Source organism: Peromyscus eremicus, chromosome 13 (genome assembly GCF_949786415.1).
Source record: "Peromyscus eremicus chromosome 13, PerEre_H2_v1, whole genome shotgun sequence".
Taxonomy (NCBI): Eukaryota; Metazoa; Chordata; class Mammalia; order Rodentia; family Cricetidae; genus Peromyscus; species Peromyscus eremicus.
In genome coordinates, this window is record NC_081429.1 from 19174954 (window position 1) to 19199213 (window position 24260).

General features: G+C 45.1%; 1 protein-coding gene across 5 annotated transcripts in view; it reads left to right on the top strand.

Moving 5' to 3' along the window:
• The window catches only part of Fer (FER tyrosine kinase), a 324556-nt gene extending 316251 nt beyond the window's left edge, over positions 1-8305 (top strand). For all 5 annotated transcript variants that reach the window (XM_059277953.1, XM_059277954.1, XM_059277957.1 and 2 more), the window contains 3 exons: positions 1584-1738; positions 6492-6614; positions 7684-8305. In XM_059277953.1, coding sequence (XP_059133936.1) covers positions 1584-1738; positions 6492-6614; positions 7684-7826 — 421 coding nt within the window. In that variant the 3' untranslated portion in view covers positions 7827-8305. The remainder of the gene's footprint in view (positions 1-1583; positions 1739-6491; positions 6615-7683) is intronic.
• The last annotated feature ends 15955 nt before the right edge of the window (positions 8306-24260 follow it).

A 24260-nucleotide genomic window follows, 5' to 3' on the forward strand; every position in this document is an offset into this window, starting at 1 on the left:
TCCTCCTTGACATGCTGTCTTCACTTAACACGGAGGTAGGGCTCCCTCTGTGCTGCCACAGTAGTCTTTCTTTGCCCCTTCCCTAGACCACAGTGTGGCATGGTGCCTCATCTTTGAATGCCACCTTCCGCCTCTCTACACTGGCAGTGTGTGCATTTTCCAATCCCGTACCTTCAAATGCCATCTAAAAGCTATAGCTCTCTCTTAGATCTCTCTTATGACTTGGCCTGAGACATCTGATAGAGCGCTCAAACTCAAAGTATCTAAATCCAAGTTTACCACTGTGTTTACTGCTTATAACCACATACACAGAAAAGTTAAGGAGTGAAAACCACTTAAATAGCATAAGAATTCTCATATATAACAAATCCAAGCACAGAACATGCCTATCAACTCCTCAGAACTCCTAAGTATCCAGGCTCCTGGTTGCCTGCTGTTCTAATGGTTGCCATGGTTCCTCTTTGTGCAAGGTCCTCTCTGTTCACGCCTTCCTTCATGTCGGTGTTGAGGCTAGCAGAAGGGAGGGAAAGAGAGCTACAGTCCATCTCCTTGCTTTCAGAACAACTGCTTGGACACTATATTATTTCTTATGCTGCTATTTCATTGGCCAGCACTTACAGCACAGCCACACCTAACTGCTTCATGTTTAAACCATATGTCAAAACATTCAGCTAAACTCCGGGTTCTTTTACTAAAGCGGAAGAAAGGGATGCTAGGAGGAAACCAGCTCTGCCACACATGACTGACACATGTCCTTCCTTCAGGTCTTTGATTAAATACCAGTTATCTAAGAGGCCTTCCCACAAGCCTATCTAGCCTTGGATTCCCTCTTGTGAGTCATCCCTTTACATATGTTTATATCCGTACAGCATATCTCCCATCATATGATGATACCTGCACTCATGACTTTCTTTATATATGGATCTGGTAGCTGCATGCACTCCGTCCTCACTGGACTTAGGCAAGGCACCCCGCTCTGTTAACTACGATCCAGGCCATGATGAGTCATGAGCAGAACAGGGAAGGAGGGAGACACCCGAGTCACCATGTACTTTTGTCTGTCCCGAGTGCAGTAGAAGAGTTTGCCCACTTCCTCACCACCTCAGCCTTTTCTCCTTCTTTGGGAAGCTCTAGAGACGGCCTTTTCCTATAGCCACACTGCACGGATTCAGCAGCACACGTGACCAAGTCACTTTTGTGGAGTGCAGATAACAGTCCATTATCCCAGCAGCTCTTGGGCAGTGCTGCCCTGGGGGGAGCTAGTCAACATAGAAACAATGTCAAACTCTCTTAGCCTCTCCTCTGTGACTTTCTCTTTTAAAGGAGAATCTGGGTTTTTCTATTTAAATGGAAATCTAGCTGGTGCCGAGAAAACTAGCATGTGGCCTGTTCCATATGCAAATGTTCTCCTGGGTGATTTTTACCTATGACAGAATTGATGGGAAGCCTGGTAAATCACAAACATTCTTAACCTCATTATAAATACACTGCAGACGTGAAAATGCAAAGTGTGGAAGTCATAAATGCGAAAGCGGCTCTGAACTGGTTTTAATGGGTGTTCTCTGTATCTTGTTATAACCCAGGGACCTTGCTGCAAGAAACTGCCTGGTAGGTGAAAATAATATTCTGAAAATCAGTGATTTTGGAATGTCTCGGCAAGAAGACGGCGGAATATATTCATCCTCTGGGTTAAAGCAGATTCCCATTAAATGGACAGCACCAGAAGCTCTTAATTACGGTATGAATGGACCCTGTTTTTCCTTTTGGTAGTAAAAGTGGCCTACATCAGCACAAAGCACTCAGAGGCTTGGTTGGGGTAGAGCAGAATCCAGGCTGGAACTACTTGAAGGGCAACACGGATCGAGTGTAAATGTTCTTCCCTTGCTCTTAGTCACAGACTAAGTAAGTGTTCAGACATGTGAGACTGCTCAGTTAAAATAGTCAACGAGCGTGACTAGACATCTGAGAATCCCTAGTGTCCAGAGAACGATCACCTTCATATTAGACATCTGTTGTTCGAATCTTAGATGGTCATTTAAAACCTGGTACCAGACATTGGGGTGAAAGCTGGAAGATCACAGAAGCAGAGCAAGCCACAGCCAACCTCACCTTGCCAACTCCTCAGCCGGTCCTGATTCCACGAATACTCAGACTGAAAGCCTCTGAGTCCTCAGCCCTGAGGGTCTCAGCTGAACTGCTTTAGTTCCTGTTTCCTCAGGCCTTATATACCTTTCTCTGCCCTGCAGTTACTTCCTGGGATTAAAGGCCTGTGTGCTTCCCAGTACTGGGATTAAAAGTGTGTGCCACCACTGCTTGGCTCTATTTCCAGTGTGGCCTTGAACTCAGAGATCCAGATGGATCTCTGCCTCCCGAGTGATAGGATTAAGGGTGTGTGCCACCACTGTCTGGCCTCTATGTCTAATCTAGTGGCTGGCTCTGTCCTCTGATCCTCAGACAAGCTTTATTAGGGTACACAATATATCACCACAGACATCATTCTTGAGAATACTTCATATTGTACATGGATACTTTACTATACGTCAGGTGTTGCTGGGGGTCAGGACCATTAGTCTGAATGTCTTATAGTTGGTCCAGTCATCTCATCTAAAGTAAATAGTGTCAGTCAAGTCTTCAGTTCCTCCCTCTTCAGGAGCCCTGCTCTCAGCCTCGAGCAAAGAGAGAGGTGGGTATCGTCTTTTATAAGACCAAGGATTTGTTCACTGTAAATTTCACGTGTCTCTCTTGTGAGAAGTACACACATGCCATGGTGAAAATGTGGAGGGCAGAGGACAACACATGGGAGTCAGTCCATGTTATCACACAGTTGTCTGTGTGTCTGTCGTGGTTGGTACTGAACTTTATACAATGGTGTTTTCTGTACCCAATAGCCCATTATGTGAGTATACACTAGTTTAACTTCTTGAGGAACCACCAAATTTCTTTCTAGGTAAAGATTTGAGTGTAATTGGCTTGGAAACTTGTCAGGCTGAGTCAGGTGCCTCATGCCAGCAAGAGGGGCTTTTGTGAGCTTTCTAGTCATTGTAGACCAACCTGGGGTTCAGTGGAGTGGAATCCCTGTCAATTCCCACAAGATTCTTCTGAGGTGGGTGCTATTCCTCGTGGCTATGTTAGTAAAGGAAAAATCACGGGATGAAAGATAAGACTGTAACACTTGCATTTGTACAGAGAGTTTCTTTAGATGAAAACGTTTGTGACTAGATTTTCTTCTTGTGTATAAGTGCTCATAGCTAGTAAAAATCTACCTCTTGATCACAGTGTGCTTTAGTGAATACTAATCTCACTAAAGTATTTAGGAACCTAAGGACTAACTCCAGATACATGGACCGGACAGATATGTTTTAAGTGAAAAGGACATGGAGGAAGCTTTCCGGTTGACACTGAGGGACATTTCTTTAGCTGCCTTTGATACAGACTTTGTAAGATGCAGTCGAGTTAGGAGGAAGAGGACACTGTACAGGTAAAGGACAGTGCAGTGCAGTAGTTAGTGTCCAGAAAGACAGCCTCAGGGGCACCCATATTGCCATGGTAGCGCTCACAGACTTACACTGGCTCCAGAGCCCTGCAATTTTTGCTTTTTGAAACAGCAGGGGGTGGGAGGCGGGTGTTATCTCATGAAAGTCCTTATTTCTTGTTATACTTCAAGTTTTTACTGACTTCCTATCCAGGAGCCCTTTCTTCTCCATGGATCCCTTCCTTTACTCTTGCCTCAGGCTGCTGAAATAGTGCCCAGATGCCTCATGAAGAGGTCAGGGAGATAGATAAATGATCCTCTGTCCAAGGACCCCCTTGAAGCTCTGGCTTAGGTCTATTGGATTAAGCTGTGTCATTAGTGTTACTTAATGGAAAACATTTTTAAGAATCAGGCAATGTTAAGGGCCCCTCACCCACACCTGTCCCCCTTTCCACGCTCTCATCTTGTCCTCGAACACTTCTCAGCCCTGTATTTGTGATTATCCAGCTCAGGGTCTTCCTCATTGCTCTGCTAAGATACCCTAACAACAGCAACTGATGGGGGAAGGACTTTCCTTCTGGCTCGTTCTTCTAGAGGGACAGAGTCTCATGTCAGGGAAGCCATGGCAGCAGGCAGCCGGCTAGTCACATTGCGTCAGGAAACAGAATGAACAGGAAGTAGGGCCAGACTCTAGAGCATCAACACCTGCCCACGATGACCTACTTCCTCCAGCAAGGCTTCATTACTTCCTTACTTCATTACCTTCCCAAACAGCTCCGCCACTCAGGGACTAATGGATCACACACCAGCCTACGGGGACATCTCACATTTAAACCGTAACACTCCCTAGCGACTAAATGAGAGCATACTCAGACTGTATCCCTTCACTTTCAGTCCAGTTTTCAACGGAAGTACTCGGTTTATAAAGAAAGGTAGTATACTGATCCAACTAAGAAATAAAGTCACCTATTTTTCGGTTATTGGAAGTTTTCCCAGCAGAGAGTGGGAGAGGAGGTCCTCCCCAGGAAGAGCACATCAATTCTAAAAACATACATACAGGTAACATAATAATATACTGAACAGGTACATACTTAGGAACATATGTGTATATGCATACACACACATATATATGCATGCAATAACACTAAGTAGAAAAAGAGGCCATGAGTCTGAAGGGAAGGGGCTTATGAGAGGGTTTGGGTGGAGGAACAGAAGGGAGAAATGCTGTAATTATAATCTCAAAAATTATTTAAAAACTTAACCATTTCCCACCTGATTGTTTAGGGATGATGGTGGTGCTCACAACATAACTAAGCAGAAACTCCTCTCAGTGTGCTGTGACTCCTGAGCCTCTGGAATGAGAGGGAGACAACATTTTCTGCTGAGTTATGTTGTCAGCGACAGGACCTGGGCAAGATGGCTCCTGCTCTATGGTTATGCAAATTGTAGTGCCTTTCCTCCAGAAGGGTACTGAGAGGGTCAGCTCAGCAAAAGAGCAGCAAAATGCTGCCCTGATTTACTCTGTGGTGTCAAAATGATCCACCAAAACCAGGTTCAAAGGTCGGGCAGGTTCTGTAGCTTTCTGAAGTGTAATCGGTTTACATACAGAACACCTTTTTGATCTCCACCAAACAGTGCTTTACAGCCTAAGAGATGTGTCTACAGAACTGAACTTCTTTACAAATTAGCCTCAACCTATAGCCTCTGAACAAGTTTCATGAAAAGACTTGCTGTGTGGAGAAACAAAGTACTTTTCCTACCCAACAGCACAGGGAATGTCCATAATGACCTTCTCGGTAGTGGGAAGCTAATTTCCGCAGCTGGAGCTGATGATCAGTGAGTGCTGCAGACTGAGAGTGTCTCTGATCACAGGCAAACTCTCTGGCCATTTTCCTTTCTTCAAGAAATGGAAGAGGCCGTTCTCTTTTAGAGGAACAAGACAATTTTCTAGGAGTGGCATTTATAAATCCTGGGAAAGGAGATGGATAGAAAATGCTATGATTCAAGAAACCTTCAAGCTGTGCATGGTGACACATGCCTGTAATCCCATCACAGAGAGGTAGAGGCAGGAGATCGGTAGTTGAAGGCCAGCCTGGGCTACATGACAAGCTAGGCTACATGTGACCTTGTCTCAGAAAGCAGACAGAAAAGGCCTTAACATTTCTGTTTAGTTGTGACAGTATGCATATGCTGTGTGCTAGACAAGTCTCAGAAGTGCATATTGTCTTGGAGACTGGGAGGGATATTTCTTCTGCTCCTCCCCGATTTCATATCCATCTCCAGAAGGCATCTTTGGTAGGATTTTATCTCTGTGCTTCTGCTGTTGTTTGTCCTCTTGAAAAAAAAAAAAAAAAAAAAACTAAGCGTTCAGCTCCTGTGGCTCAGTAAAACAGGTGCACCGAGATATCTTGACAAAGCAAGGCACCATGTAATTTGAAGAAGTTGTTTTTATCAGCCAGCTCTGTTAATTTCCACTCTATTCAAATCACATAGAGAAATGTATTTTCTGCAAATGAAACTATCAGTGGTGAAAATGAGACCTTTAAGCATGTAAGAATATCTGTAAACAGTGATGAGTAAAAAAATCAAAGTTCAGAAACTTTCCTTATTGCTTTGAGTTTGTTTGTAATTTTACTGGGAAGAAAACAATGCAGGCAGAAGACCAGACTGTAGGAATCCAGCTTATTTAATCTCCTAGGCACTGATGTGCGCAAATTTATGTTTTTATATATAAACCAACCGTCTCCTTTAGATACCACAGGGAAGTAAGCCTGCATGCTGGCTGAATGTTTGTTATTGGGAGAGGGGAGAGTCATTTTATAGCTCACTTGATTAAACTAGCCTCCTGAAGACTCCATTTAATTCTTAACATTACTAGGCCTGGAATTAACACAAGCACCCAGAACGGGATGTAGTTCTGGCATTCCTTTGGAGGCCCAGCCATGCTAGCATGCGGCTGACACTCAGCCAGAGCCTTGTCCCACTGACTCACTGGTTATGACTGTTTTCTCCCTTTCAGGGAGATACAGCTCTGAAAGTGACGTGTGGAGCTTTGGCATCCTCCTCTGGGAGACCTTCAGCCTAGGAGTCTGTCCGTACCCTGGAATGACAAACCAGCAGGCCCGGGAGCAGGTGGAAAGAGGTGAGCCAAGGCCTGGGTATGTCATGGTCACGTCCGCCAGGACAGCGGTGCCCGGGGCATGTCTGCACACCGGATTGGGAGGGAAGAGTCACAGTGTGGTAAAGAGGGAAAATGTCAGAGGAGTCTGTTTCCCAGTGCCATGGATGCTGTGGCTCCTACAGAAGAAAGGCAAACTCTTGCAAGCCTGTCCCGCCCGTGGCCCATAGGTGACATGGAGCTACGCATATCTGTGAATGTGGCCAACACAATCGTGAACTTATTTAAAACATTCTCTTCTTTTGCCGTTTGTTTTGTAACATAACCGCACGGTTCTTACGTGTGAGCTGTGTAGCTGCCAGTCCTGCTGTATCACAGTGCATGAAGATAGGGTCCCTCTGCATGGCTCTCAGCTCTTTAAAAAGAGAACTTCACTGTGTCCTGCCCCACTGAGATGAAAGAAGGCAGACCACTTAGAGTGGTGGTGTATTCCAGAGAAGTTCCTGTAGTACTTCAAGTGGAAATGCTTGCAGTTTCCAGAAGGAATTTAGAGATAGTGTGATCTGGAGAGATGCTGTGGTACTCCTGATAGAGGCAGGAGGGACTAGGTGGCAGTCATACTCCGCACATGCTTGTGTAGGACACAGCTTCCAACGAGAGGAGTGTTCTGTTCAGATGGCTGCCCCTGCCTGCCTCGGGTGGCCCGCCATCCATCCTTGCACACACACCTCCCTGCACAGGACCCCAGTGCTGCCAGGCAGCAGCCTGTAAAGGATGGAAATTGTTCTCTCTCCGCTCACTGCTGAATGAGCGTATAAACCCCCTTCTCCAGACTCTACATCTGATCCTTCCGGAAGCCAGTCCTCAGAGCAGCGCAAACGTGCATTTGTATGTGCTACAGCTTTCTGCAGACTTGCCGACACGTGCTGGTTCTGTAACGGTGCACGCTGTCATCTGGGGGGCGGGGTCCTGACACCGACAGAGACCTTTAGTGTGTATCCCACTTCCAGCATAGGGCACTAACATTAACAAGCAGCAGAATGCCCTGGGTGAGTGTGTCTCTCACTTCTGAGCTCTTCTCTTGAATCTTCAGGATACCGGATGTCCGCCCCACAGAACTGTCCAGAAGAGATTTCTAAAATCATGATGAAGTGTTGGGATTACAAGCCTGAGAACCGCCCTCGGTTCAGCGACCTTCACAAAGAGCTCACTGCCATCAAGAAGAAAATCACATAGTGCCGGCCAGGGCCAGACTCCACCTGCAGGACTCTGTCCTCAGCCACCCCGACCTTATACCACCTTACTGCAGCCATCTTGGAAGGTTATGTTTTTTATTAACCGGGTTTTTTAAAGTCTGTTCCACTTTAAAAATATGTTAAAAGCAAATTTATTCAAGAAATAAACAGTCCTACCCAGGGCCGTATTAGCTAACCACAGAACCCTACCGTGTGAGGCCGCTGTAAAGAGAAAAGCACAGGTCTAACTGAGAAGATAAAAGGCCTATGTTTTCATGCCTAGGACCATTGATGCTCCGCCAAGTTTTTCTACTTGAGGCACAGCCCATGGGCTACTGTCTTCTGCCACAGGCCTTCCTCAGTTGGTGCTATAAACAGCGTTGGTAGCGCATGCTCGCAGGACGCGTTCCCACCACAGTTGGCTCTCTACTCTGCCAAGGCGAGATTGTATCTATAAATATAATCATATATTGGGAATTACTTGGACCTCCTAGGGTTTTTCTTTTCTTTCCTGTCAGAACAAGCCCGGTGAGAACATCACACCCCTGTTATTTTGTCTTTTACCTCCTCAGTCCAGGCTGCAGAAAAGGGTGCATGGAAAATTCCCAGAGAGCACACAGTATGGAGCCAGCTGCTCCTGCAGGACACTGCAGAGGACAGGGATGACAAGAAGTGTGTGACCAGGAGGGCAGGCTGGGAAAATAGTGGCTAGCCAGTGCTCGACAGGGAGAAGAAAGCAACAACCTGCTTGCCTTCCAGACTTGACCTTTACAATACACTGTATCTGTGGTCTGAGTTCCCTAACGAAGCCTAGGAAATGTCTCAGGAGCTCCTGGAGTCCGCAGAAGGAACAACATGACTTTAATCGTGTACCTTCATCCTAGGGGACAACCCACAATGGAATTACCGTCATTTGTACCAGTTCCTGAACCTTCAGAGTCCATGGCTCACGCCCACAAACATCCACATACATCTACTGAAGTGTACAGTTGCTATGAATGAAATAAATGGACCAGAAATCAAGTAAATATCAATGAAGAAACCCTAGGGCACCCACATTTCCGTCTCCTCTTTTCATCTAAAGGCAGTCCCCGGCAATCTTACTGATAGCTCATGGGTATGCAAGCACACACATCGTTAAAGGTGTCTCCTGTGTATAAAGTGTAGGGCGGTTCAATCTAAGATTTGGTTGAAGTGAATCTTAGCTGTGTGCAGGGAACTTCCCCATGATCTATCCACAGTTGTCTCAGGATCAGTCTGTCTGGGGGATAGTCTCACTCAGGGGAAGATGTGGCCTGGAAGCCTTCACTAAGTCCTCAGACCTGTGTCCAGACAGACATCGCTTTAGGGACTACTCAAGTCTGTGTTGAAGAGCTCACGATGACAAGTCCCTCCCTTCCGGGCTGTGTAGAGCATAGACCAGACTCTAAAGGGTATAAAGGAGGCTGCTGAAGAGAAGAATGGCTCGTGTCTGTCATTCCAGCCTCCTTGCTCATTTATACACATGTAATGATCATACATGCAGACTAAAGAAAGGGCCATATGAGCCCACCCACAACAGTACACTGCCCCACGCTCCCACAGGTCAGACACCACAAACGAGCTTAGCTCCCTTTTCATGGCACACACCACGGAAACCCAAGAGCAGACTCCAGAATTCAGACTCGGTGTTGTGCTGCTCTCCAGGCATCTGCCAGTCCTCAGAAGGAGATAAGACGTTCCCTTTCAGGGTTTCCAAGTGAATCTGTCTATAATACAATTTTTGTCCATGAGAAAGAAAGTACAGCCTCTCAGAACTATACTCCGGCCACGGAAAAGAGACTTGGCTCTAACTCTGTGAACAAGACCCGAAGCTTAATCCTTGCATTCTGCTTTAAAGAGAACATGGCATTGATAATTTCACTCATCTCGGCTGTTGGGATTTGCAATTCACATCAAAACTCTTTGCTTAAATTAAAAAGGCTTTTCAAAACATCGTGACATCTGCAGCATTTAAATTCTATTTTATTCTTTGTCCCAGAGCAGGCAGAGGTACAGTTTAAGATTAACTCATCGGGAGCCTTTCAGGATCATGTCAGTCGTATAGAATATTAAATTTAACATAGGCGCATGCATTAAGAAAAGCTTATGCAAAAACATTCTTACTGTTAATTTTGTTATGCTTGAAGCATAATTTATTCATCCCTTCTGTCACTGATAATTATTGGAATTATGTACTTTAGGAGGCTAATCCATACCCAAAAAGTGCACATATAAATACAGTTCTGATTTGCAAGTTGATTTAGGGAAAAAAGGCTGCAGAAATGCCCAGAATTCTATGATTTGTTTCGTTAAGTAATAAACAGTAAACGGTGGTACCCAAAATTCCCGCTGGTGTGGCCGCACTTGCGCCTGGTCACACATCTTTATTTCCCTGGTGGGTTATCCGAGAGTTACTTGTAGCCCCGCTCATAGCTACACTCGGCATTCCTTCAGTTCCGCCATCCGGGCATGAAGGAGAGGCTGGTAAACCTGAGCAGTCTCACTTCCCAGCTGCATTTTCCTACCTTGAATCACAAGAAGCCTTCGTGAGAAATGGGTAGTTCACTGTTTTTCAGAGGGAGAAAACTTCTCTGCCAAGTCGGCATCCTTGTGTACCCTGTGTGACCTAAGCTTTCTTCCCAAAGCCATTTTCTTAGGAAAACCATAAGGGATTATGAGGCTTTCTTTCAGCCCCCTCCTGCTATGAAGTCCACAGGAAGATGTCCCACATGATTCTTTCTCCTTTTTCCAAGACAGCAGGGACGGTAGAGTTAGTTCCCCAGTCACAGCTGGCACCTTCTCACAGACATCATACAGCCTGGAACCATTTGTGGGTATCTCACAGATGGTATCCACTGCAGGCAGGGTTGTTTAGAAAACAGAATTTCTTAGAGCTGAGATTGTATTAGTTTCCTTTTTAGTCACTATTTCTGTTAGCTAGCTTCACTGACCAACTCCACAGTGCTGGTACCAAGACTGTTGATAAGCAAGCATTTTTAGTTGCAATACGTGCTACGTGCCAGGACTTGGGGGAGGGGGCGCAGTGAGCAGCCCGGCTGCAGCGGCACAGATCTGTGTTGTGTGTCACGGTCAGAGGAGTCTCAGGCACACTTCATGATCCCTGTGATTATCAGTTGCTGTATAAGTGTACCTGAACATCATCCTGATATGCTGTGTACACTGTCTTACAGCTCTGTGTCCTTGAAGCAAGAGTGACATCTGAAAGGGACTGTCTGCCTGAGCCCTCTCCCTTTCACACCATTTGCCACACCATTGACATCCACCATGTCTCTTGTCAATAGATGTGATTGTCACGGGAAGACAGACTTTCCTATTTGGAGATCAGAGCCCTCATACAAAAAAGCACCACCACTGAGAAGGAGCTGCAGAGACACATTTCCCTGTATGTGTTACTGTCTTCAGTAGATGGAATCAAAGATTTTACATGGAGATCCGTCATTAAACTGGCAGGAGAGTTTACTATCAAAGTATTACCTCATTTTAACTGATTTACTATAAATATCACAGTTTTTAATGAGATTTTTCCTTTATATATTTCTGGGCTTATTAGTTTGATGTCAAGTCTGACTATGTACTTTTTCTGAGAATGCAGAATGCCACTCATTTCTGTAGAAGAAAAAAGACCCTGATTTAAAAGCCAGCAAGATCACCCCAAGAGGAGTCACTTATACAGACTTAAGCTCCCATTAAATGTCCCTTTGAAAGTCAAGTTCTAATACAGATAGTCAACTATCTATCATCTCGCTAAGTCAGTTTGAGAAATATACCCTCACCCCCACAAACCACCCTACTGTCCTCTACTGATTCAAAGATTAAATTCAGGGCCAGCCTTAGAATCACACTCTATCCTGACAGGCATGAAGAGTCTCGGACAGTAGGAAAACACCCTGCTGTGACATTCTTAATCCCTTTACAGTACCCAAGAGCAGGGGCACAGTGAGTCTGCCAGTGAGCTGTTCAGGCAGCATGCAGGGAGGCAAAACAGGAAAAGAACCAGTTCCCTGGAGCAGGTGGAGAAAGTGGAGAAGACTGATAGTGTAGCCTGGAAGCCCAAGGAAACTGCCAGGCGCCAAACCCTTCCCACAAAACCTAGAACAGATCATCAGTCCCAAAGCTGCAAAAGAGCCCACCCCAAAGCTGCAAAGGAGCCCACCCCAGTGCCAGGGCCACTCCCTGCAGCAGGAGCTGCTCGCTTGGCACCCCATCCAGAGCTGACACTGTGGTGCGAGGTGATGTTCCACTCACCATCTTCCCACCCAGTAAAGCTGGTCCCATGTGCTCAGTCCTGAAAGAGTAGCCAATGCCTCTTTACATTTGCGCTAGTTATCAGTACGTGTTAGGCTGAAGCCACTGATTCTTCACGTCTCATTAGGAATCTTTTTATGCAGTAGAAGCTAACTTGTGCTAAGGTTTCCTAAATGAGAACATGCATCATCTTGTGACACCTTTGACCACTAGTAAGTAACTAAATGGTTCCTGGAGTCTCCTGCTGAGGGGCCCTACTGTGCCGCACTCTTATGAAGAGAAACAAAGCAGCAGGGAAGTTGGGAAAGTAGCCGTGTTTCTTGACTTTCCACTAGTAACATTTAAGGGAAAGAGAAAAATAGAGACCTTCTGAGGCAGAGCACAGTTCAGCCGGGTAAGGAAGTGGGCATCCAGCAAAGGAGTCCGGGAACACAGAGGGCAGACAGAGTATCAGTGAGACCCATGGAAAAGCCTGAAGCTCTGGCAGCATGGAGCCCACCTCCTTCTGAACAGTACCAAACAGAGCACCCCTTCAGCTTCTGCAACAGTTTCTTGAAGGGCTTGAGTAAATGTCTGTCTCGGAATGTAGCCACTTTCTCTGCAAAGCTACAGAGGTGGGAGTCGAGCCCATCTCCTGTGCACCGGAAACTGGGAAACTGAGTTACAGCACACCTCAGCGTAGGGTCTACAGGCAATTGTCGGGATGTCTCTGGGTTTCACTTCATGAATGGAAAACTGTAACGCGGCAGGTTTAGCTTCCTTACTAGCAAACTTGTAAGAATCCTCGAACAAGAATACCCACTAACATCTCCTTTTGACCTTCAGAACTGTGTACCCATTAACATCCAGTAAGCCAGTGAGATGCAGGTGTTCCACAGAGGACCAGAGTGCTGGGTGACAGCAGTAGTCCTGTCGCAGAGTGTTTCCCTCCCGTGTGCCATACCAGGTCCAGCAGTGCTAAGAGGTGTGCTCTTCAGACTTGGTTTTGACTGCTGGCTAGCATCCTCTCTCATCTTTGGCTTTGCAGTGTTTCTCTTTCCCCGAAGAGAAAAGCCTTCATTGTTCATTGGCTTATAAACCCAAGAGTCTCTTCTCAGGGGTTCCCTGCCTTACAGGGATGTGCAGACCTATTCTGAGAAGTCCAAGCATACAGTCAGCCTGAGAGTAAAGATGATGTGTAGAGATGACATGCTTAGGTGCTGTGTGAGCGGCCTTATCACCAAAGGCTTGGGGACCTTTTTCTAAGGACATTAAGACTACTGTGAGTGGGCGTGCCCAGGTTGAAGGCTTCCTTATTGTTTTGGGCTAGTAAGGTGACCTCCCACCCCCAAAGACATAGTGGAACAGAATACTCCACAGTAAAGCCCTGGACATCCAGTTCTTCCACACACTACTGCAGGCTAATACACTTTGTATCCTCTTTACTTTTCTTAAGAGCAATAGCTAAGTTCTTCAAGTTATATCATGTTAAATGATCTTCTAAAACTTTAAGAGGGCACTCTGAGGGTTCAAAGTAAGCCAGTCTGCCTGAATAGATACCCCAGAACATTGTATGAAGACATCAGCTCTCCTCATAGTTTCCCAGAGCACCTCCCTGGAAAACCAGACATTACCGCTTTCCCTGTTTGTTGGGAATTTCTGTAGCGTCACATCTCTAGCCACCAGAACAAACAACAGAAACCTGAACCCTGTAAGAGACACACCACGGCCACTTGTGAGCACAGCGAGAACCCAAGTGTGAAAAGAAGCTACATATGAATCCAAACTCCTGTTCCTCCTGAAGTACTTGTCAAATCACCCTGAGGTGTTGGAGTTGCCTGACAATCATTATAGAACAAGAAGTGAGCCCCTGTCTTCCCGGAGACCCAGGGAGGTCTCTAAGTGCCCTATATTCAAACCCTTAGGGGCCAAGAGGGACTCAGACAGCTGCTATCATTGATACCCTGTGGTAGCTCACCATAACATGCCTTTTCTTTAAGGATTTTCCTCTTACAAAGAATTTGGTGGGGAAAATATGCCTGCCAACTCCTAAGAAATGCCAGACTAGTTAGTGTATGCAAACACCGTGGCAGGAACTGAGCCTGAGCTTCACCCAGAGGACAGCTGTGCTTAACGTAGCCCTGGGTGCTGCGGAGCCCATCCCAGGCTAGCAGAGCCCAGGCTAGCTGTAGCTGCTCTCCTTTAGCAGCAATCAGAAAACCAACACTTAAGAAAAGCAAGGTTCCAACAGAAGAGACTTTCCTATCCCTCCTTAGGCCCTGGTCCTTTACAGACACAGTGCACAGGATGTGGACACATCCCAGCGGAGCTCACTTTTTTATTTAGTGTCAATGGGATGGTTTCCTCCAGCTTCAGCAGGTTACTATGGGTATTCTTCACAGTCAAGTGGCTCTAAGCATCCAATCAAACATAAAAGCAGCTCATTTGTTCCCAATGCATGGCGAACGTGGCCAGAGACACAAGATGCCCTTTGTCTGCTGGAATGTCATTTCACTGTCACAAGGTCTGCTCCCCAGCTTTATCTTATGCACAAGGTCCCCACGTGGACGTAGTTCTTGTGGGACAGTTCCATCATCATCCTCCCTCACAGGCTACCCAGGCTGCCTGCTGAATCAGCTTCCTTACAAACCCCTGGAGAGTCTAGGTTTAAATGCCTATAGGTTTTATGTTTTCTTTGTGTTTCAGTGAATGAGTGAGCAGCTGGGGACAGTGGGGACAAATGCTGGTGCACATCCTGTTCACTTTGCGTCATAGCTGGTGTCTGAGTTTCTTAGTCTGCTCTGGGTGCTTTTGTGAGTGCTCTAGAATGCCAGAACTCTCCAAAAGCATAGCCATGCAACCACATCAGGTTTAAAGATCCGTAGAAATACAAGGGAACGAAAGTTAGCATCAGAGACCCACAAACTACTCTGGAATTCTTCAGGAATCCAAGCAAACAGCAACACAGAATACTCACTTGGTGCGCAGCCCACGTGACTTCAGTGGGCTGTCAGCCCTGCCATTTTCCTGGCACGGGAGCACAGAGAGCAGGGACAGAAATACACTTTCCTGAGTTGCTTTCTCTGCTTGTTACGTGGAGATGAACTTGTGTTGAGGGAGCAGGGCTGCCCTCGGCCACCTGCTGTCTAAGTGTCCCATCTGCAAGCAGCATTGTGAGACAAGCAGCCCTGTGTTTGGTTCACGGTTTTCTTCGGTGCCAATGGATGGCCGTGTTAATATCAGGTTAAAGCACCTTTAATCTTTTGTTATTTTAAAATAATATATTTGTGAAGTGGATAAAAGAAACACTGGAAATCGGGTGCTTCTGAAAATATCAAGTGTAAAACATATGTTCCAGGTCCATGGTGGTTTTTCTGGCTTTGTAAACAATTCTAAAAATGGATGACAGCTACATGTGTGGAGCAGGTAGTTGTCTACCTTTGGTCATTTGTATCTCAGATCTGTATTTAACACGTATTTATTTGTTAGATTTTACATTCGATGAAATACACTTTGAATTTTGAATGGCTAACATTACCGAATGTTCTGAAAATTGCCTTCTACGTTTTTAAAAACACAATTCATCATTTTTGTACAGTTGGGCCTTTTTTTGGACAGCCTTCTTTTCTCTTGCCAGAGACCAATTACCATCCATTGGTCTGCAGAGCCGCTTTTTACCTTGTTCTTGTAATAATGTAAAATATTTACAGCAAACTGTGCCGTGTCTTGTTTGATCTTTCTGTCATGTTTACATTTCTCCTCCTCTACCACATAAATATGCTCAAAAAAAGAAGAAAATGAAAGTGAGATTTCCATGGTAACCGGCCTCCTCTGGCTGTAACACTGCATGAAATTATTAGCTTTGGGTTTCTTTGTAATTAAGCGCATAAGTCCTGATGAGGATGGTTATGCTGCTCCAGTCCTGGAGTCTCTTTCTGTTGAGATATCAAGATTGAAATGTAGCTCAAGTCTGAGTTTTCTATGTGCTTTGGGAGTTTGTCATGATTTTCTTAAATGTATTTGGGGGTTTTTGTTTCGATTTTCACAGCATGATTTATTTAGCTTTAACATTAGAATTTAGGGGAGAAAGGTGGCTTGGGCCGATATTTGGAAACACACTGACACGAAGGAGCTCAGGTGTCTGTCCATCGTGCTAGCTCCGGTGCAGGGCTCAGCTGGTCCCAGCCAAGGGACCCATTCTGAAACTGCATGCTGTTGTTTACCCAGGTTTGGGGTGATCCCATATCTTCTCCATCACTTACTTCGTCTGCGCTAAACCAAGCCCTGTCTCTTAAGTCCTGATCTTGAACAAAGAGTCACCCCAAACTACTACTTTTGTGTTCCCAGGACCACTCACAGCTTCCTAGGTGTCTTAGTCAGGGTTACTGTCACCCAGGATGAAACAACGTGACCAAAGGCAACTTGGGAGGAAAGGGTTGGTTTGGCTTACACTTCAGCATTGCTGTTCATCATTGAAGGAAGTCAGGACAGGAACTCAAATAAGTCGGGAACCTGGAGGCAGGAGCTGATGCAGAGGCCATGGAGATTTGTTCCCCATGACTTGCTCAGCATGCTTTCTTATAGAACCTAGGACCACCAGCCCAGAGATGGCACCACCCATAATGAGCTGGTCCCTCCCCCACCAACCACTAATAAGAAAATGCCCACAGGTCCAGCTGCAGCCTGATCTTCTGGATGGGTTTTCTCAGTTGAGGTTCCTCCTCTCAGATGACTCTAACTTGTGTCAAGTTGACATAAAGCCAGGCCTGCATACTAGGATAGGCCCAGTACCCATCCAGTCCTCTGACCTTACTGATCTTACAACACCCAGTACCTGCAGGGTGTTTCTGGATTGGTGAGCACCTTCTGACAGCCCTTCACTGTCTGCATGGGGGTTTAGCTTCTTACCCAGCAGATCTGTCTGAATCCTGGACAACCTCTGCCTTTCTTGACTTCATTAGGACCAGGTGCATCTGTCAGCCGGGAAGCCTGGCTCCCTGACTGAATCCCATTCCCCATGATGAAAGAGCAGCGTCTCTGAAAATCCCTGGAGCTCTTGTGGCACTTGAAGCCCCACACATCACTGTGTTCCCCCTCCGGCTGGTGATTTTCTTCAGGCAGATGGTGTGATGTTGCTTGTGGAAAATACAGGAGCGAGAACTCATTGCTATTAAAAGCATCGCTGAAACTATGTGACGTCTCTGTGGACCTACTTCAGCAGGTGTTTTCCCACCATCTACGCCTGCTTCCTAAAAGCATCCTCATTCTCCTGAGGATTTCAGTAACTGGTGCGGATCTGATCAAAAGGAGTTCCAAGCGCCCACTGCCCACTACAAAAGCCCAGGCACCCATGAGCTTTCTGTACAAAGCTGGGTCCTTTCTCCCAAGACTGAGTCTTGAAGGCCAGGAAGAGGAGCAGAGCACATTCTTGGGAGCAGAACCCTTCCTTCGAGCAGAGTTGCTCTGATTCCTACTTCTGAGCTCCCTGCAGCCCTGGGTTGGTACCATCCACAACCTTGTTCTCTAGCTTGACTTGGGTGCCCATCTCCCTACATGGCCTCATCATGGCTTTCTAACTAATTCCTTTCCCCTCAGTCCCAGTATTCCATTTCTGTTGCCTCCTGACAACACTGATCTGAAACGCCCCTTCTAGCTTTGAGAGTCTATGATCTCTCAAGTCTGAGGTCATTGCGGGGGTTCCTGCACCGCCATGGCTCTACAGAGTGAGTTCTAATCCTCCACTTATTGCTGTGTCAGCTTTCCGTTACTGTGACAAAACACTGGGAATCTGCAACGTTTAAAAAAAGGTTTATGGTACACACAGTTTCAGGGCCTTTCCTGTGGTCACTTGGTTCAGGTGCTTTGGCCGTGTGGAGGCACAGGACATCACTGCAGGAGCGTGGCAGAGGAGGCTTGCTCACATCATGACAACAAGAAAGATGATAATCTAGGGCCCCCATTTTCCTTCCAAGTCACACCCTGGTGACCTAACTGCTTTCCACTAAGTCCCGCTTCCCAGAAGCTGCATCACCTCCTGGGGTGGTGAGAGAGCTAGAGGCCAGCCTTTCACACATGAGCCATTCAGGAGTCATGAGACACAGCAATGCCTTGTCATGAGCTGTTGATTCTCACATTAAGACTTCACCACCACCCCACCCCTGGTCCCAGCTCAGGGTAATTCAGCTAATTGTTTCTTTTGTAGTCTCTCTCTAGTAAGCAGTGGTGCCATTGGGTGGTCAAGTGGTAAGGTCAACAGACTAGACATTGTCAAAGGCTAGTTGATCTACCATGAAACTATAAATACCAGAATCAATAGAAAAATAAATGTCACAGGGAGCCGAGGCACTGGTGGCTTTAGAAGTGACTCTTCTAGCCCACCTGTCCCAGCTTTCAGTGGAACTTCATCTTATCCCACATCCAGAGATTTCACCTTCCTGTTGAACACACTCAGAAGCCTACCAAATGTTCCCTTCAGAACTGAGTAAAATCCAATAAATGCTTTACAGCTGTAGGGTTTCACGGCACACGTGTCTCCTCAGCGTCCCCTGACACCGTTGGCCTGTGCCTACCTTTCCCCTTGGGCCCCCCCGACAAATGTCAAAGTGATTATGACAGTCCTGTAGCCCAAGTGGGCTCTGAGGAAGACACTTAGGACATCGGTGCCTCATGAAAGGAAGTAGGCAGGAGGGCATTTGGTCAATGATGCCCATGGAGGTCGCAGTCTTGGGGACTTCGAACAGGACAAACAGACCGAGACATAAGCAGTCTTCAATGGAGAACTATGTACAGCATTAGCCTCCCAAGGAATGCCAAATGCACAGAACAACTCAATGTTAGGCTGAAACCCTCTGTAGCGGCAACCAAGAGTAAGAGAAGGGGCTGCCATCTACTCCAGCCAGGTCACTCTCTAAGGGCTTTAAAAATAAACCACATTCAATTCATCCTTTCCCCTCTGTGGCTCTGATAGCTACAGAAACTTACAACAGTAGACCCCCATTCTTCCTTGCTCTTTTCCCATCCCTTCTTCCCTCCCTCCTACACATCCTTTCTTGTGGCCCTTCCTCAGTCACCCCACGATTTCATACCCAGAGCAGACATTCCAGGAAGATGAGCATGATCTCAGGGGTCTGCTGTAAAGGTGCATTCTTCAGATTCTGTGCTAGAAGGACCAGAAGTCACAAGATCAACCAGCAAGTAAAGACGACGAGAGAGTCGTCTGCAAAGGACAGCAGGAAGAATACCTGATGCCTGAAATTTGCTAATATAGGAAATACATTTCACCGAATCCCCTGACATCCTAAACATAAAACAACAACAACAAAAAGGTTACATCTGAAACTGCAGGAGCTGAGCATTCAGATTAACACATTTGAAAAATGGTGACTCTGAGGCTTACTGTTTCCTATGGCTGGATGTCAGAGTCACAAAGAGTTTCGTCTCCCTCCCCTAAGACATTTGGCAGTGTCACAACTGGGGAATGACTGGCTAGCATCTTAGTAGACAGAGTCCAGGGATGCTGCTCAGCAGGTTACAGGGCACATACCAGAACCTTCCATTAAAGAATTATCTGGCTTTAAAAGCCAATGGTGCCCTTGCTGAGAGCCCTGCATTGTGTCTAAATATCCATCCCAGAGCAAGGTCACTGGGAGACTTCACTGCACAGATTTTAAAGGTACAGTGGAGGACAAGAAGTTTTAAAATGTGTTCTATTTTCCTTAAATTGGCATAAAGCTTACACAAAGAAGCAATCTACAGGATGAAGAAAGCCGAGTCCTGATGAGACTTAAAATCTCATCATGTAAAATCATCCCCTGATGAAATTTCCTAAGAAGGAAAAAGAATGAACCATATTAGGCATGAAAAGGTCAATTCAAATACAGAAATAGCAGCAATTGAACAAATGAGTGATTATAATCTTCATGCTGATAAACATGGAAAACCTAACAGAATTGACAACATCCTAGAAAAATGTTAATGTACCAAAGCAAAATCAAGAAGAAGTAGACCTCAGGAGGGTAGAGCTGAGTCCAATCATTTCAAATCTTCCGGGGCGGGATGGGAGCCGGGGGGGGGGGGCAACAAGGTGGATGGATGCCTAACTCCAGTACCCCCAGGACCCACATGATGAAGAAAAATGATTCCTGTGACTCCTTTGAGTTGTCCTCTGACACACCACACATGCACACGCACAGAGAGAGAGAGAGAGAGAGAGAGAGAGAGAGAGAGAGAGAGAGGGAGGAGAGAAGAGAGAGAGAGAGAAGTAAGAGTAATAAAACATTCAATCTTCCTAGAGCATTTTTCCAGGGAGCAGGAACTCTACACTAATTTTGAAGCAGGTTTTTTCTCCCATAACCCCAAATTAGAAGTGTGTAAATGTTCATCAACACATAAGCAGTCAAGACAACCATTGTACATTTAACCCCTCCAAAAAAGAGTGAAATAGTGATACACACAACTGGGATAAACCTCAATTATGTTCTGTGAAAAGGCCAATGTCAGATGGATGCACACTGTGATTTCACTTGCTTAAAGTCACACAGATGACGGAGCTGGGGTCTGATCTGTGTGGGAGGTGGGTAATGCTGCAGTTCAGTACCGGTATTCTAGCAGGACTAGAATACATGATAAAATACACATACGAATACACAAGGAAGTAATGGAATCAACCACCCTGAGGACTGTCACACTCGATCTGGGGAGAAGTGACCAAAACACACCCAGGATGCCCTGTCCAGTTTCTCCTCACAAGCTTTTGCACATCTTTATCTCTTTCAGAGTAGAAAGTTTAAAAGATAAATATAAGAAAGTAAACCTATTTCCACCAAACACTCCCAGACCAGAAATACACAGCAAAGCTCTCCCAGGGCAGTTGTTTGCCTTCCAGGGAGAAGAAATATAAGACTCTCCAATCGATTTAATGAGAAAATACAAAAGTGAGAAGGGAAATGGTAAGAAATTACAAGTTCATCTTTACAATGAATATAGATGAACTTTTTCCAAAGTAAAGACAAAATCTGATAATAAAATAATACATAAAACATCCACTCTGGCTAGGCAGTGGTGGTGCACACCTTAATCCCAGCACTTGGGAGGCAGAGGCAGGCAGATCTCTCTGAGTTCGAGGCCAGCCTGGGCTACAGAGTGAGTTCCAGGTCAGTATACAGAGAAATCCTGTCTCAAAAAACAAAAACAAACAAAAAAAAATCCACTCTGGCCAGAGAAACAGGAGCTCTGAACTTTTAAGTGTTTGAATTTTTAAATACTGTGGGACTTTTAAATGTTGGGATATTTTATATTGTAATGTCCATATTAATGTGAGATCTTGGAGATGAATAAGAAAGCGAAGGTTGTAAGTTAATAGTGATGTGTTTGTGTGTCAAGTTGACAAAGGGTCAGTTATGCTGGCTAGTTTTATGTCAGCTTTACACAAGCTAGAGTCACTGGAAAGGGGGGAGCCTCAATTGAACGATAGTCCATAAGATTGGACTATAGGCAAGCCTAAAGGGCGTTTTCTTAAATACTGACTGGTGGGGAGGGCCCAGCCTATAGTAGGTGGTGCTATCCTTGGGATCATGGTCCTGGCTTCTGTGAGAAAGCAGGCTGAGCAAGCCAGAGAAAGCAAGCCAGTAAGCAGCATCCCTCCATAACCTCTGCATCAGCTCCTGCCTCCAGGTTCCTGCCCGCTTGAGTTCCTGTCCTGACTTCCCTCAGTGATGAACAGTAATGTGGATATGTAAGCCAAATAAACCTGTCCCTCCCCAAGTTGCTTTGGTTATGGTGTTTCATCATGGTCAATAGTAACCGTAAGATAAACTGCAATGCCCACAGTTTGCATTGCTCAACAGAAAGGCCCCAGGTCCCCACAATGGCTGACTGCAGCCACACAGCCAACACTTTGAAAGCTGGACAAAGTGGGCGATGAAGCTTTGCCTCATCAGGCACATTCTCCTGCCATCTCACTACCACTTTAAAAGTAGACCACTACCTCTTTAAAAGTCTGAGCAACTGTTTGGGGGGAGAAATGCTCCCACAACCAATATGGTGCAGAAAATGTTTTTCAAGTTTTGAAGTATAGATTTTTTATACTATAGGACTAAACATTTATTTCTCATTGATAAACATGTGTTTATCGTAATGGTTCCTATTTTGATTAATAAAGATGTGTTTGAGCCTAATATATATATATATATATATATATATATATATATATATATATATATCTCACATATATAACACAAACACACATATATAGTCAACTTTGAATTAGACTTAGTCTAATATGAAAAAGTGTAATATCTTCAAAGCCATAAAGGAATCTTCCAGATACCCACAGGAACCCTCAGACTTAATAGTGAAACCTTAGATGACTCCCTATTGCCCCAGGGACAAGAAAGGCCACCTCTGTTCTCCTTTGTACTGAAGGCCCTAGCTAATGCAGATGGGCAGAAAAACTATATACAATGCTAATTGTAAAAGTTACTATTCACAGATAAATTCTCACATTTGGAACCCAAACAAACTTAGTAACAAATTTTTAGAGTACACTGTAGTGGTATTTGCTCTGCCCGTGACCTTGGGCTATACGGCCCAAAGAAGGTGGTGCTTCTTGCCGTTGTATTTGACCTCTTATATGGAAAGGGAGAGGGGTCACCAGGTCCCTTCTCCCTGTTTCCTGCTTCCTGGTATGATTGAACACCTGACAGCCTGGGAATTGAACCTGGTTCCTCTGGAACATGTCAGTGTTCTTAACCACTGAGCCACCTCTCTCCTCTAGCCTGGCTAGCTCAGTCAGTAGAACATGAGACTCTTAATCTCAGCATTGTGGGTTCGTGCCCCACACTGGGCACCAGATAATGCAAGAAATCCATGAGAGTCTGCTTAAGGAATATTAGGGATTTTTTTAAGATATAAATTGAGGAAATACACTCATGAGTACAGAACAGAATAGACAGCTGAAGTTGTCCTCTGTTCCTGGTGTGATCAAACTGCCAGGTGGATTCACTCCCAGTCAAAACAGAGGACTACTTCAGCTGTCTACTCGGTTCTGTATTCATGAGTGTATTTCCTCAATTTATATCCTAATAAATTCCCTAATACTCCTTAAGCAGACTCCCGTGGATTTCTCGCATTAGTATATGAGAAGATTCAGCTAAATTTTTACATGCAAAGCTGGCATGAAATAAAACTACCACATTTCTACTACAAAGCATGAAGATGTGGTAATGTTCAAACATGGCAACAAAACCATAGGATACCCAGAAACAAACCATGACACATGTTCAAACTCTTCACCAAGTGAGCCTTCAGAAACAATAAAGACCACTAAGCACAGAGGTGTAGTTTTTAAACGCTAGAACTATTCCATATCACATTGTAATAAAGACTATCTGATATTCTCATTTGATGCAGAAAGTATATTTGGCAAAACTTACTACCTCTTGATGAGAAAAATCATCAAAAAGTAATAGAAAGTGGTGCCATCAACTAAAAAAGCACATCTGTGAACAGCTGTTACACAGTTTAATGCTAAAAGTGACTGTTTTCCCCAAACCAATATCAAGAACAAGGCATCTGCCCTTACTATTCTAATACATCATTGTCCTACAGTGATGTCATAAAGAGAGGGGAATGAAGTAAAATCACCTTGTCAACTGATCTTCCCTGTGAAATGCACTAAGAAACACCCCACCCCCATCACAGTCAAAAGGTTACAGGATGAGAAAACAGTATACAAGTCAACTAGATTCTGTATACTATCAACAAATAGAGAATTTTTTAAATTACAGTAGTATCCCAAAGTTGAACTATTTAGTTAGATTTAACAAAAAAATTTACTCAAAGGGTACAGTAAAAAATTATGGCTACCAGTAAGAGAAACTGATGAAGAAAAGTAGATGCCTACCTCATTATCTAGATGTCATCTCAACTTAGATGATCTATAGATTGTTGCAATTCCAATAAAAGGCTGAGATCTTCAGTGTAAAGTCAACGGACCCAGCCTAGTCAAATATTCTGAGAGGGAATAAGGACTTATATTTACTCTACAATAACAGCTGAACTTTACTGCATTTTCATAAAAACAAAAACAGAGGTCAGTGTAACTAAGTTCTGATGTCAAAATGGACCGGGTGGTGGTGGTGCACACCTTTAATCACAGCACTTGGGAGGC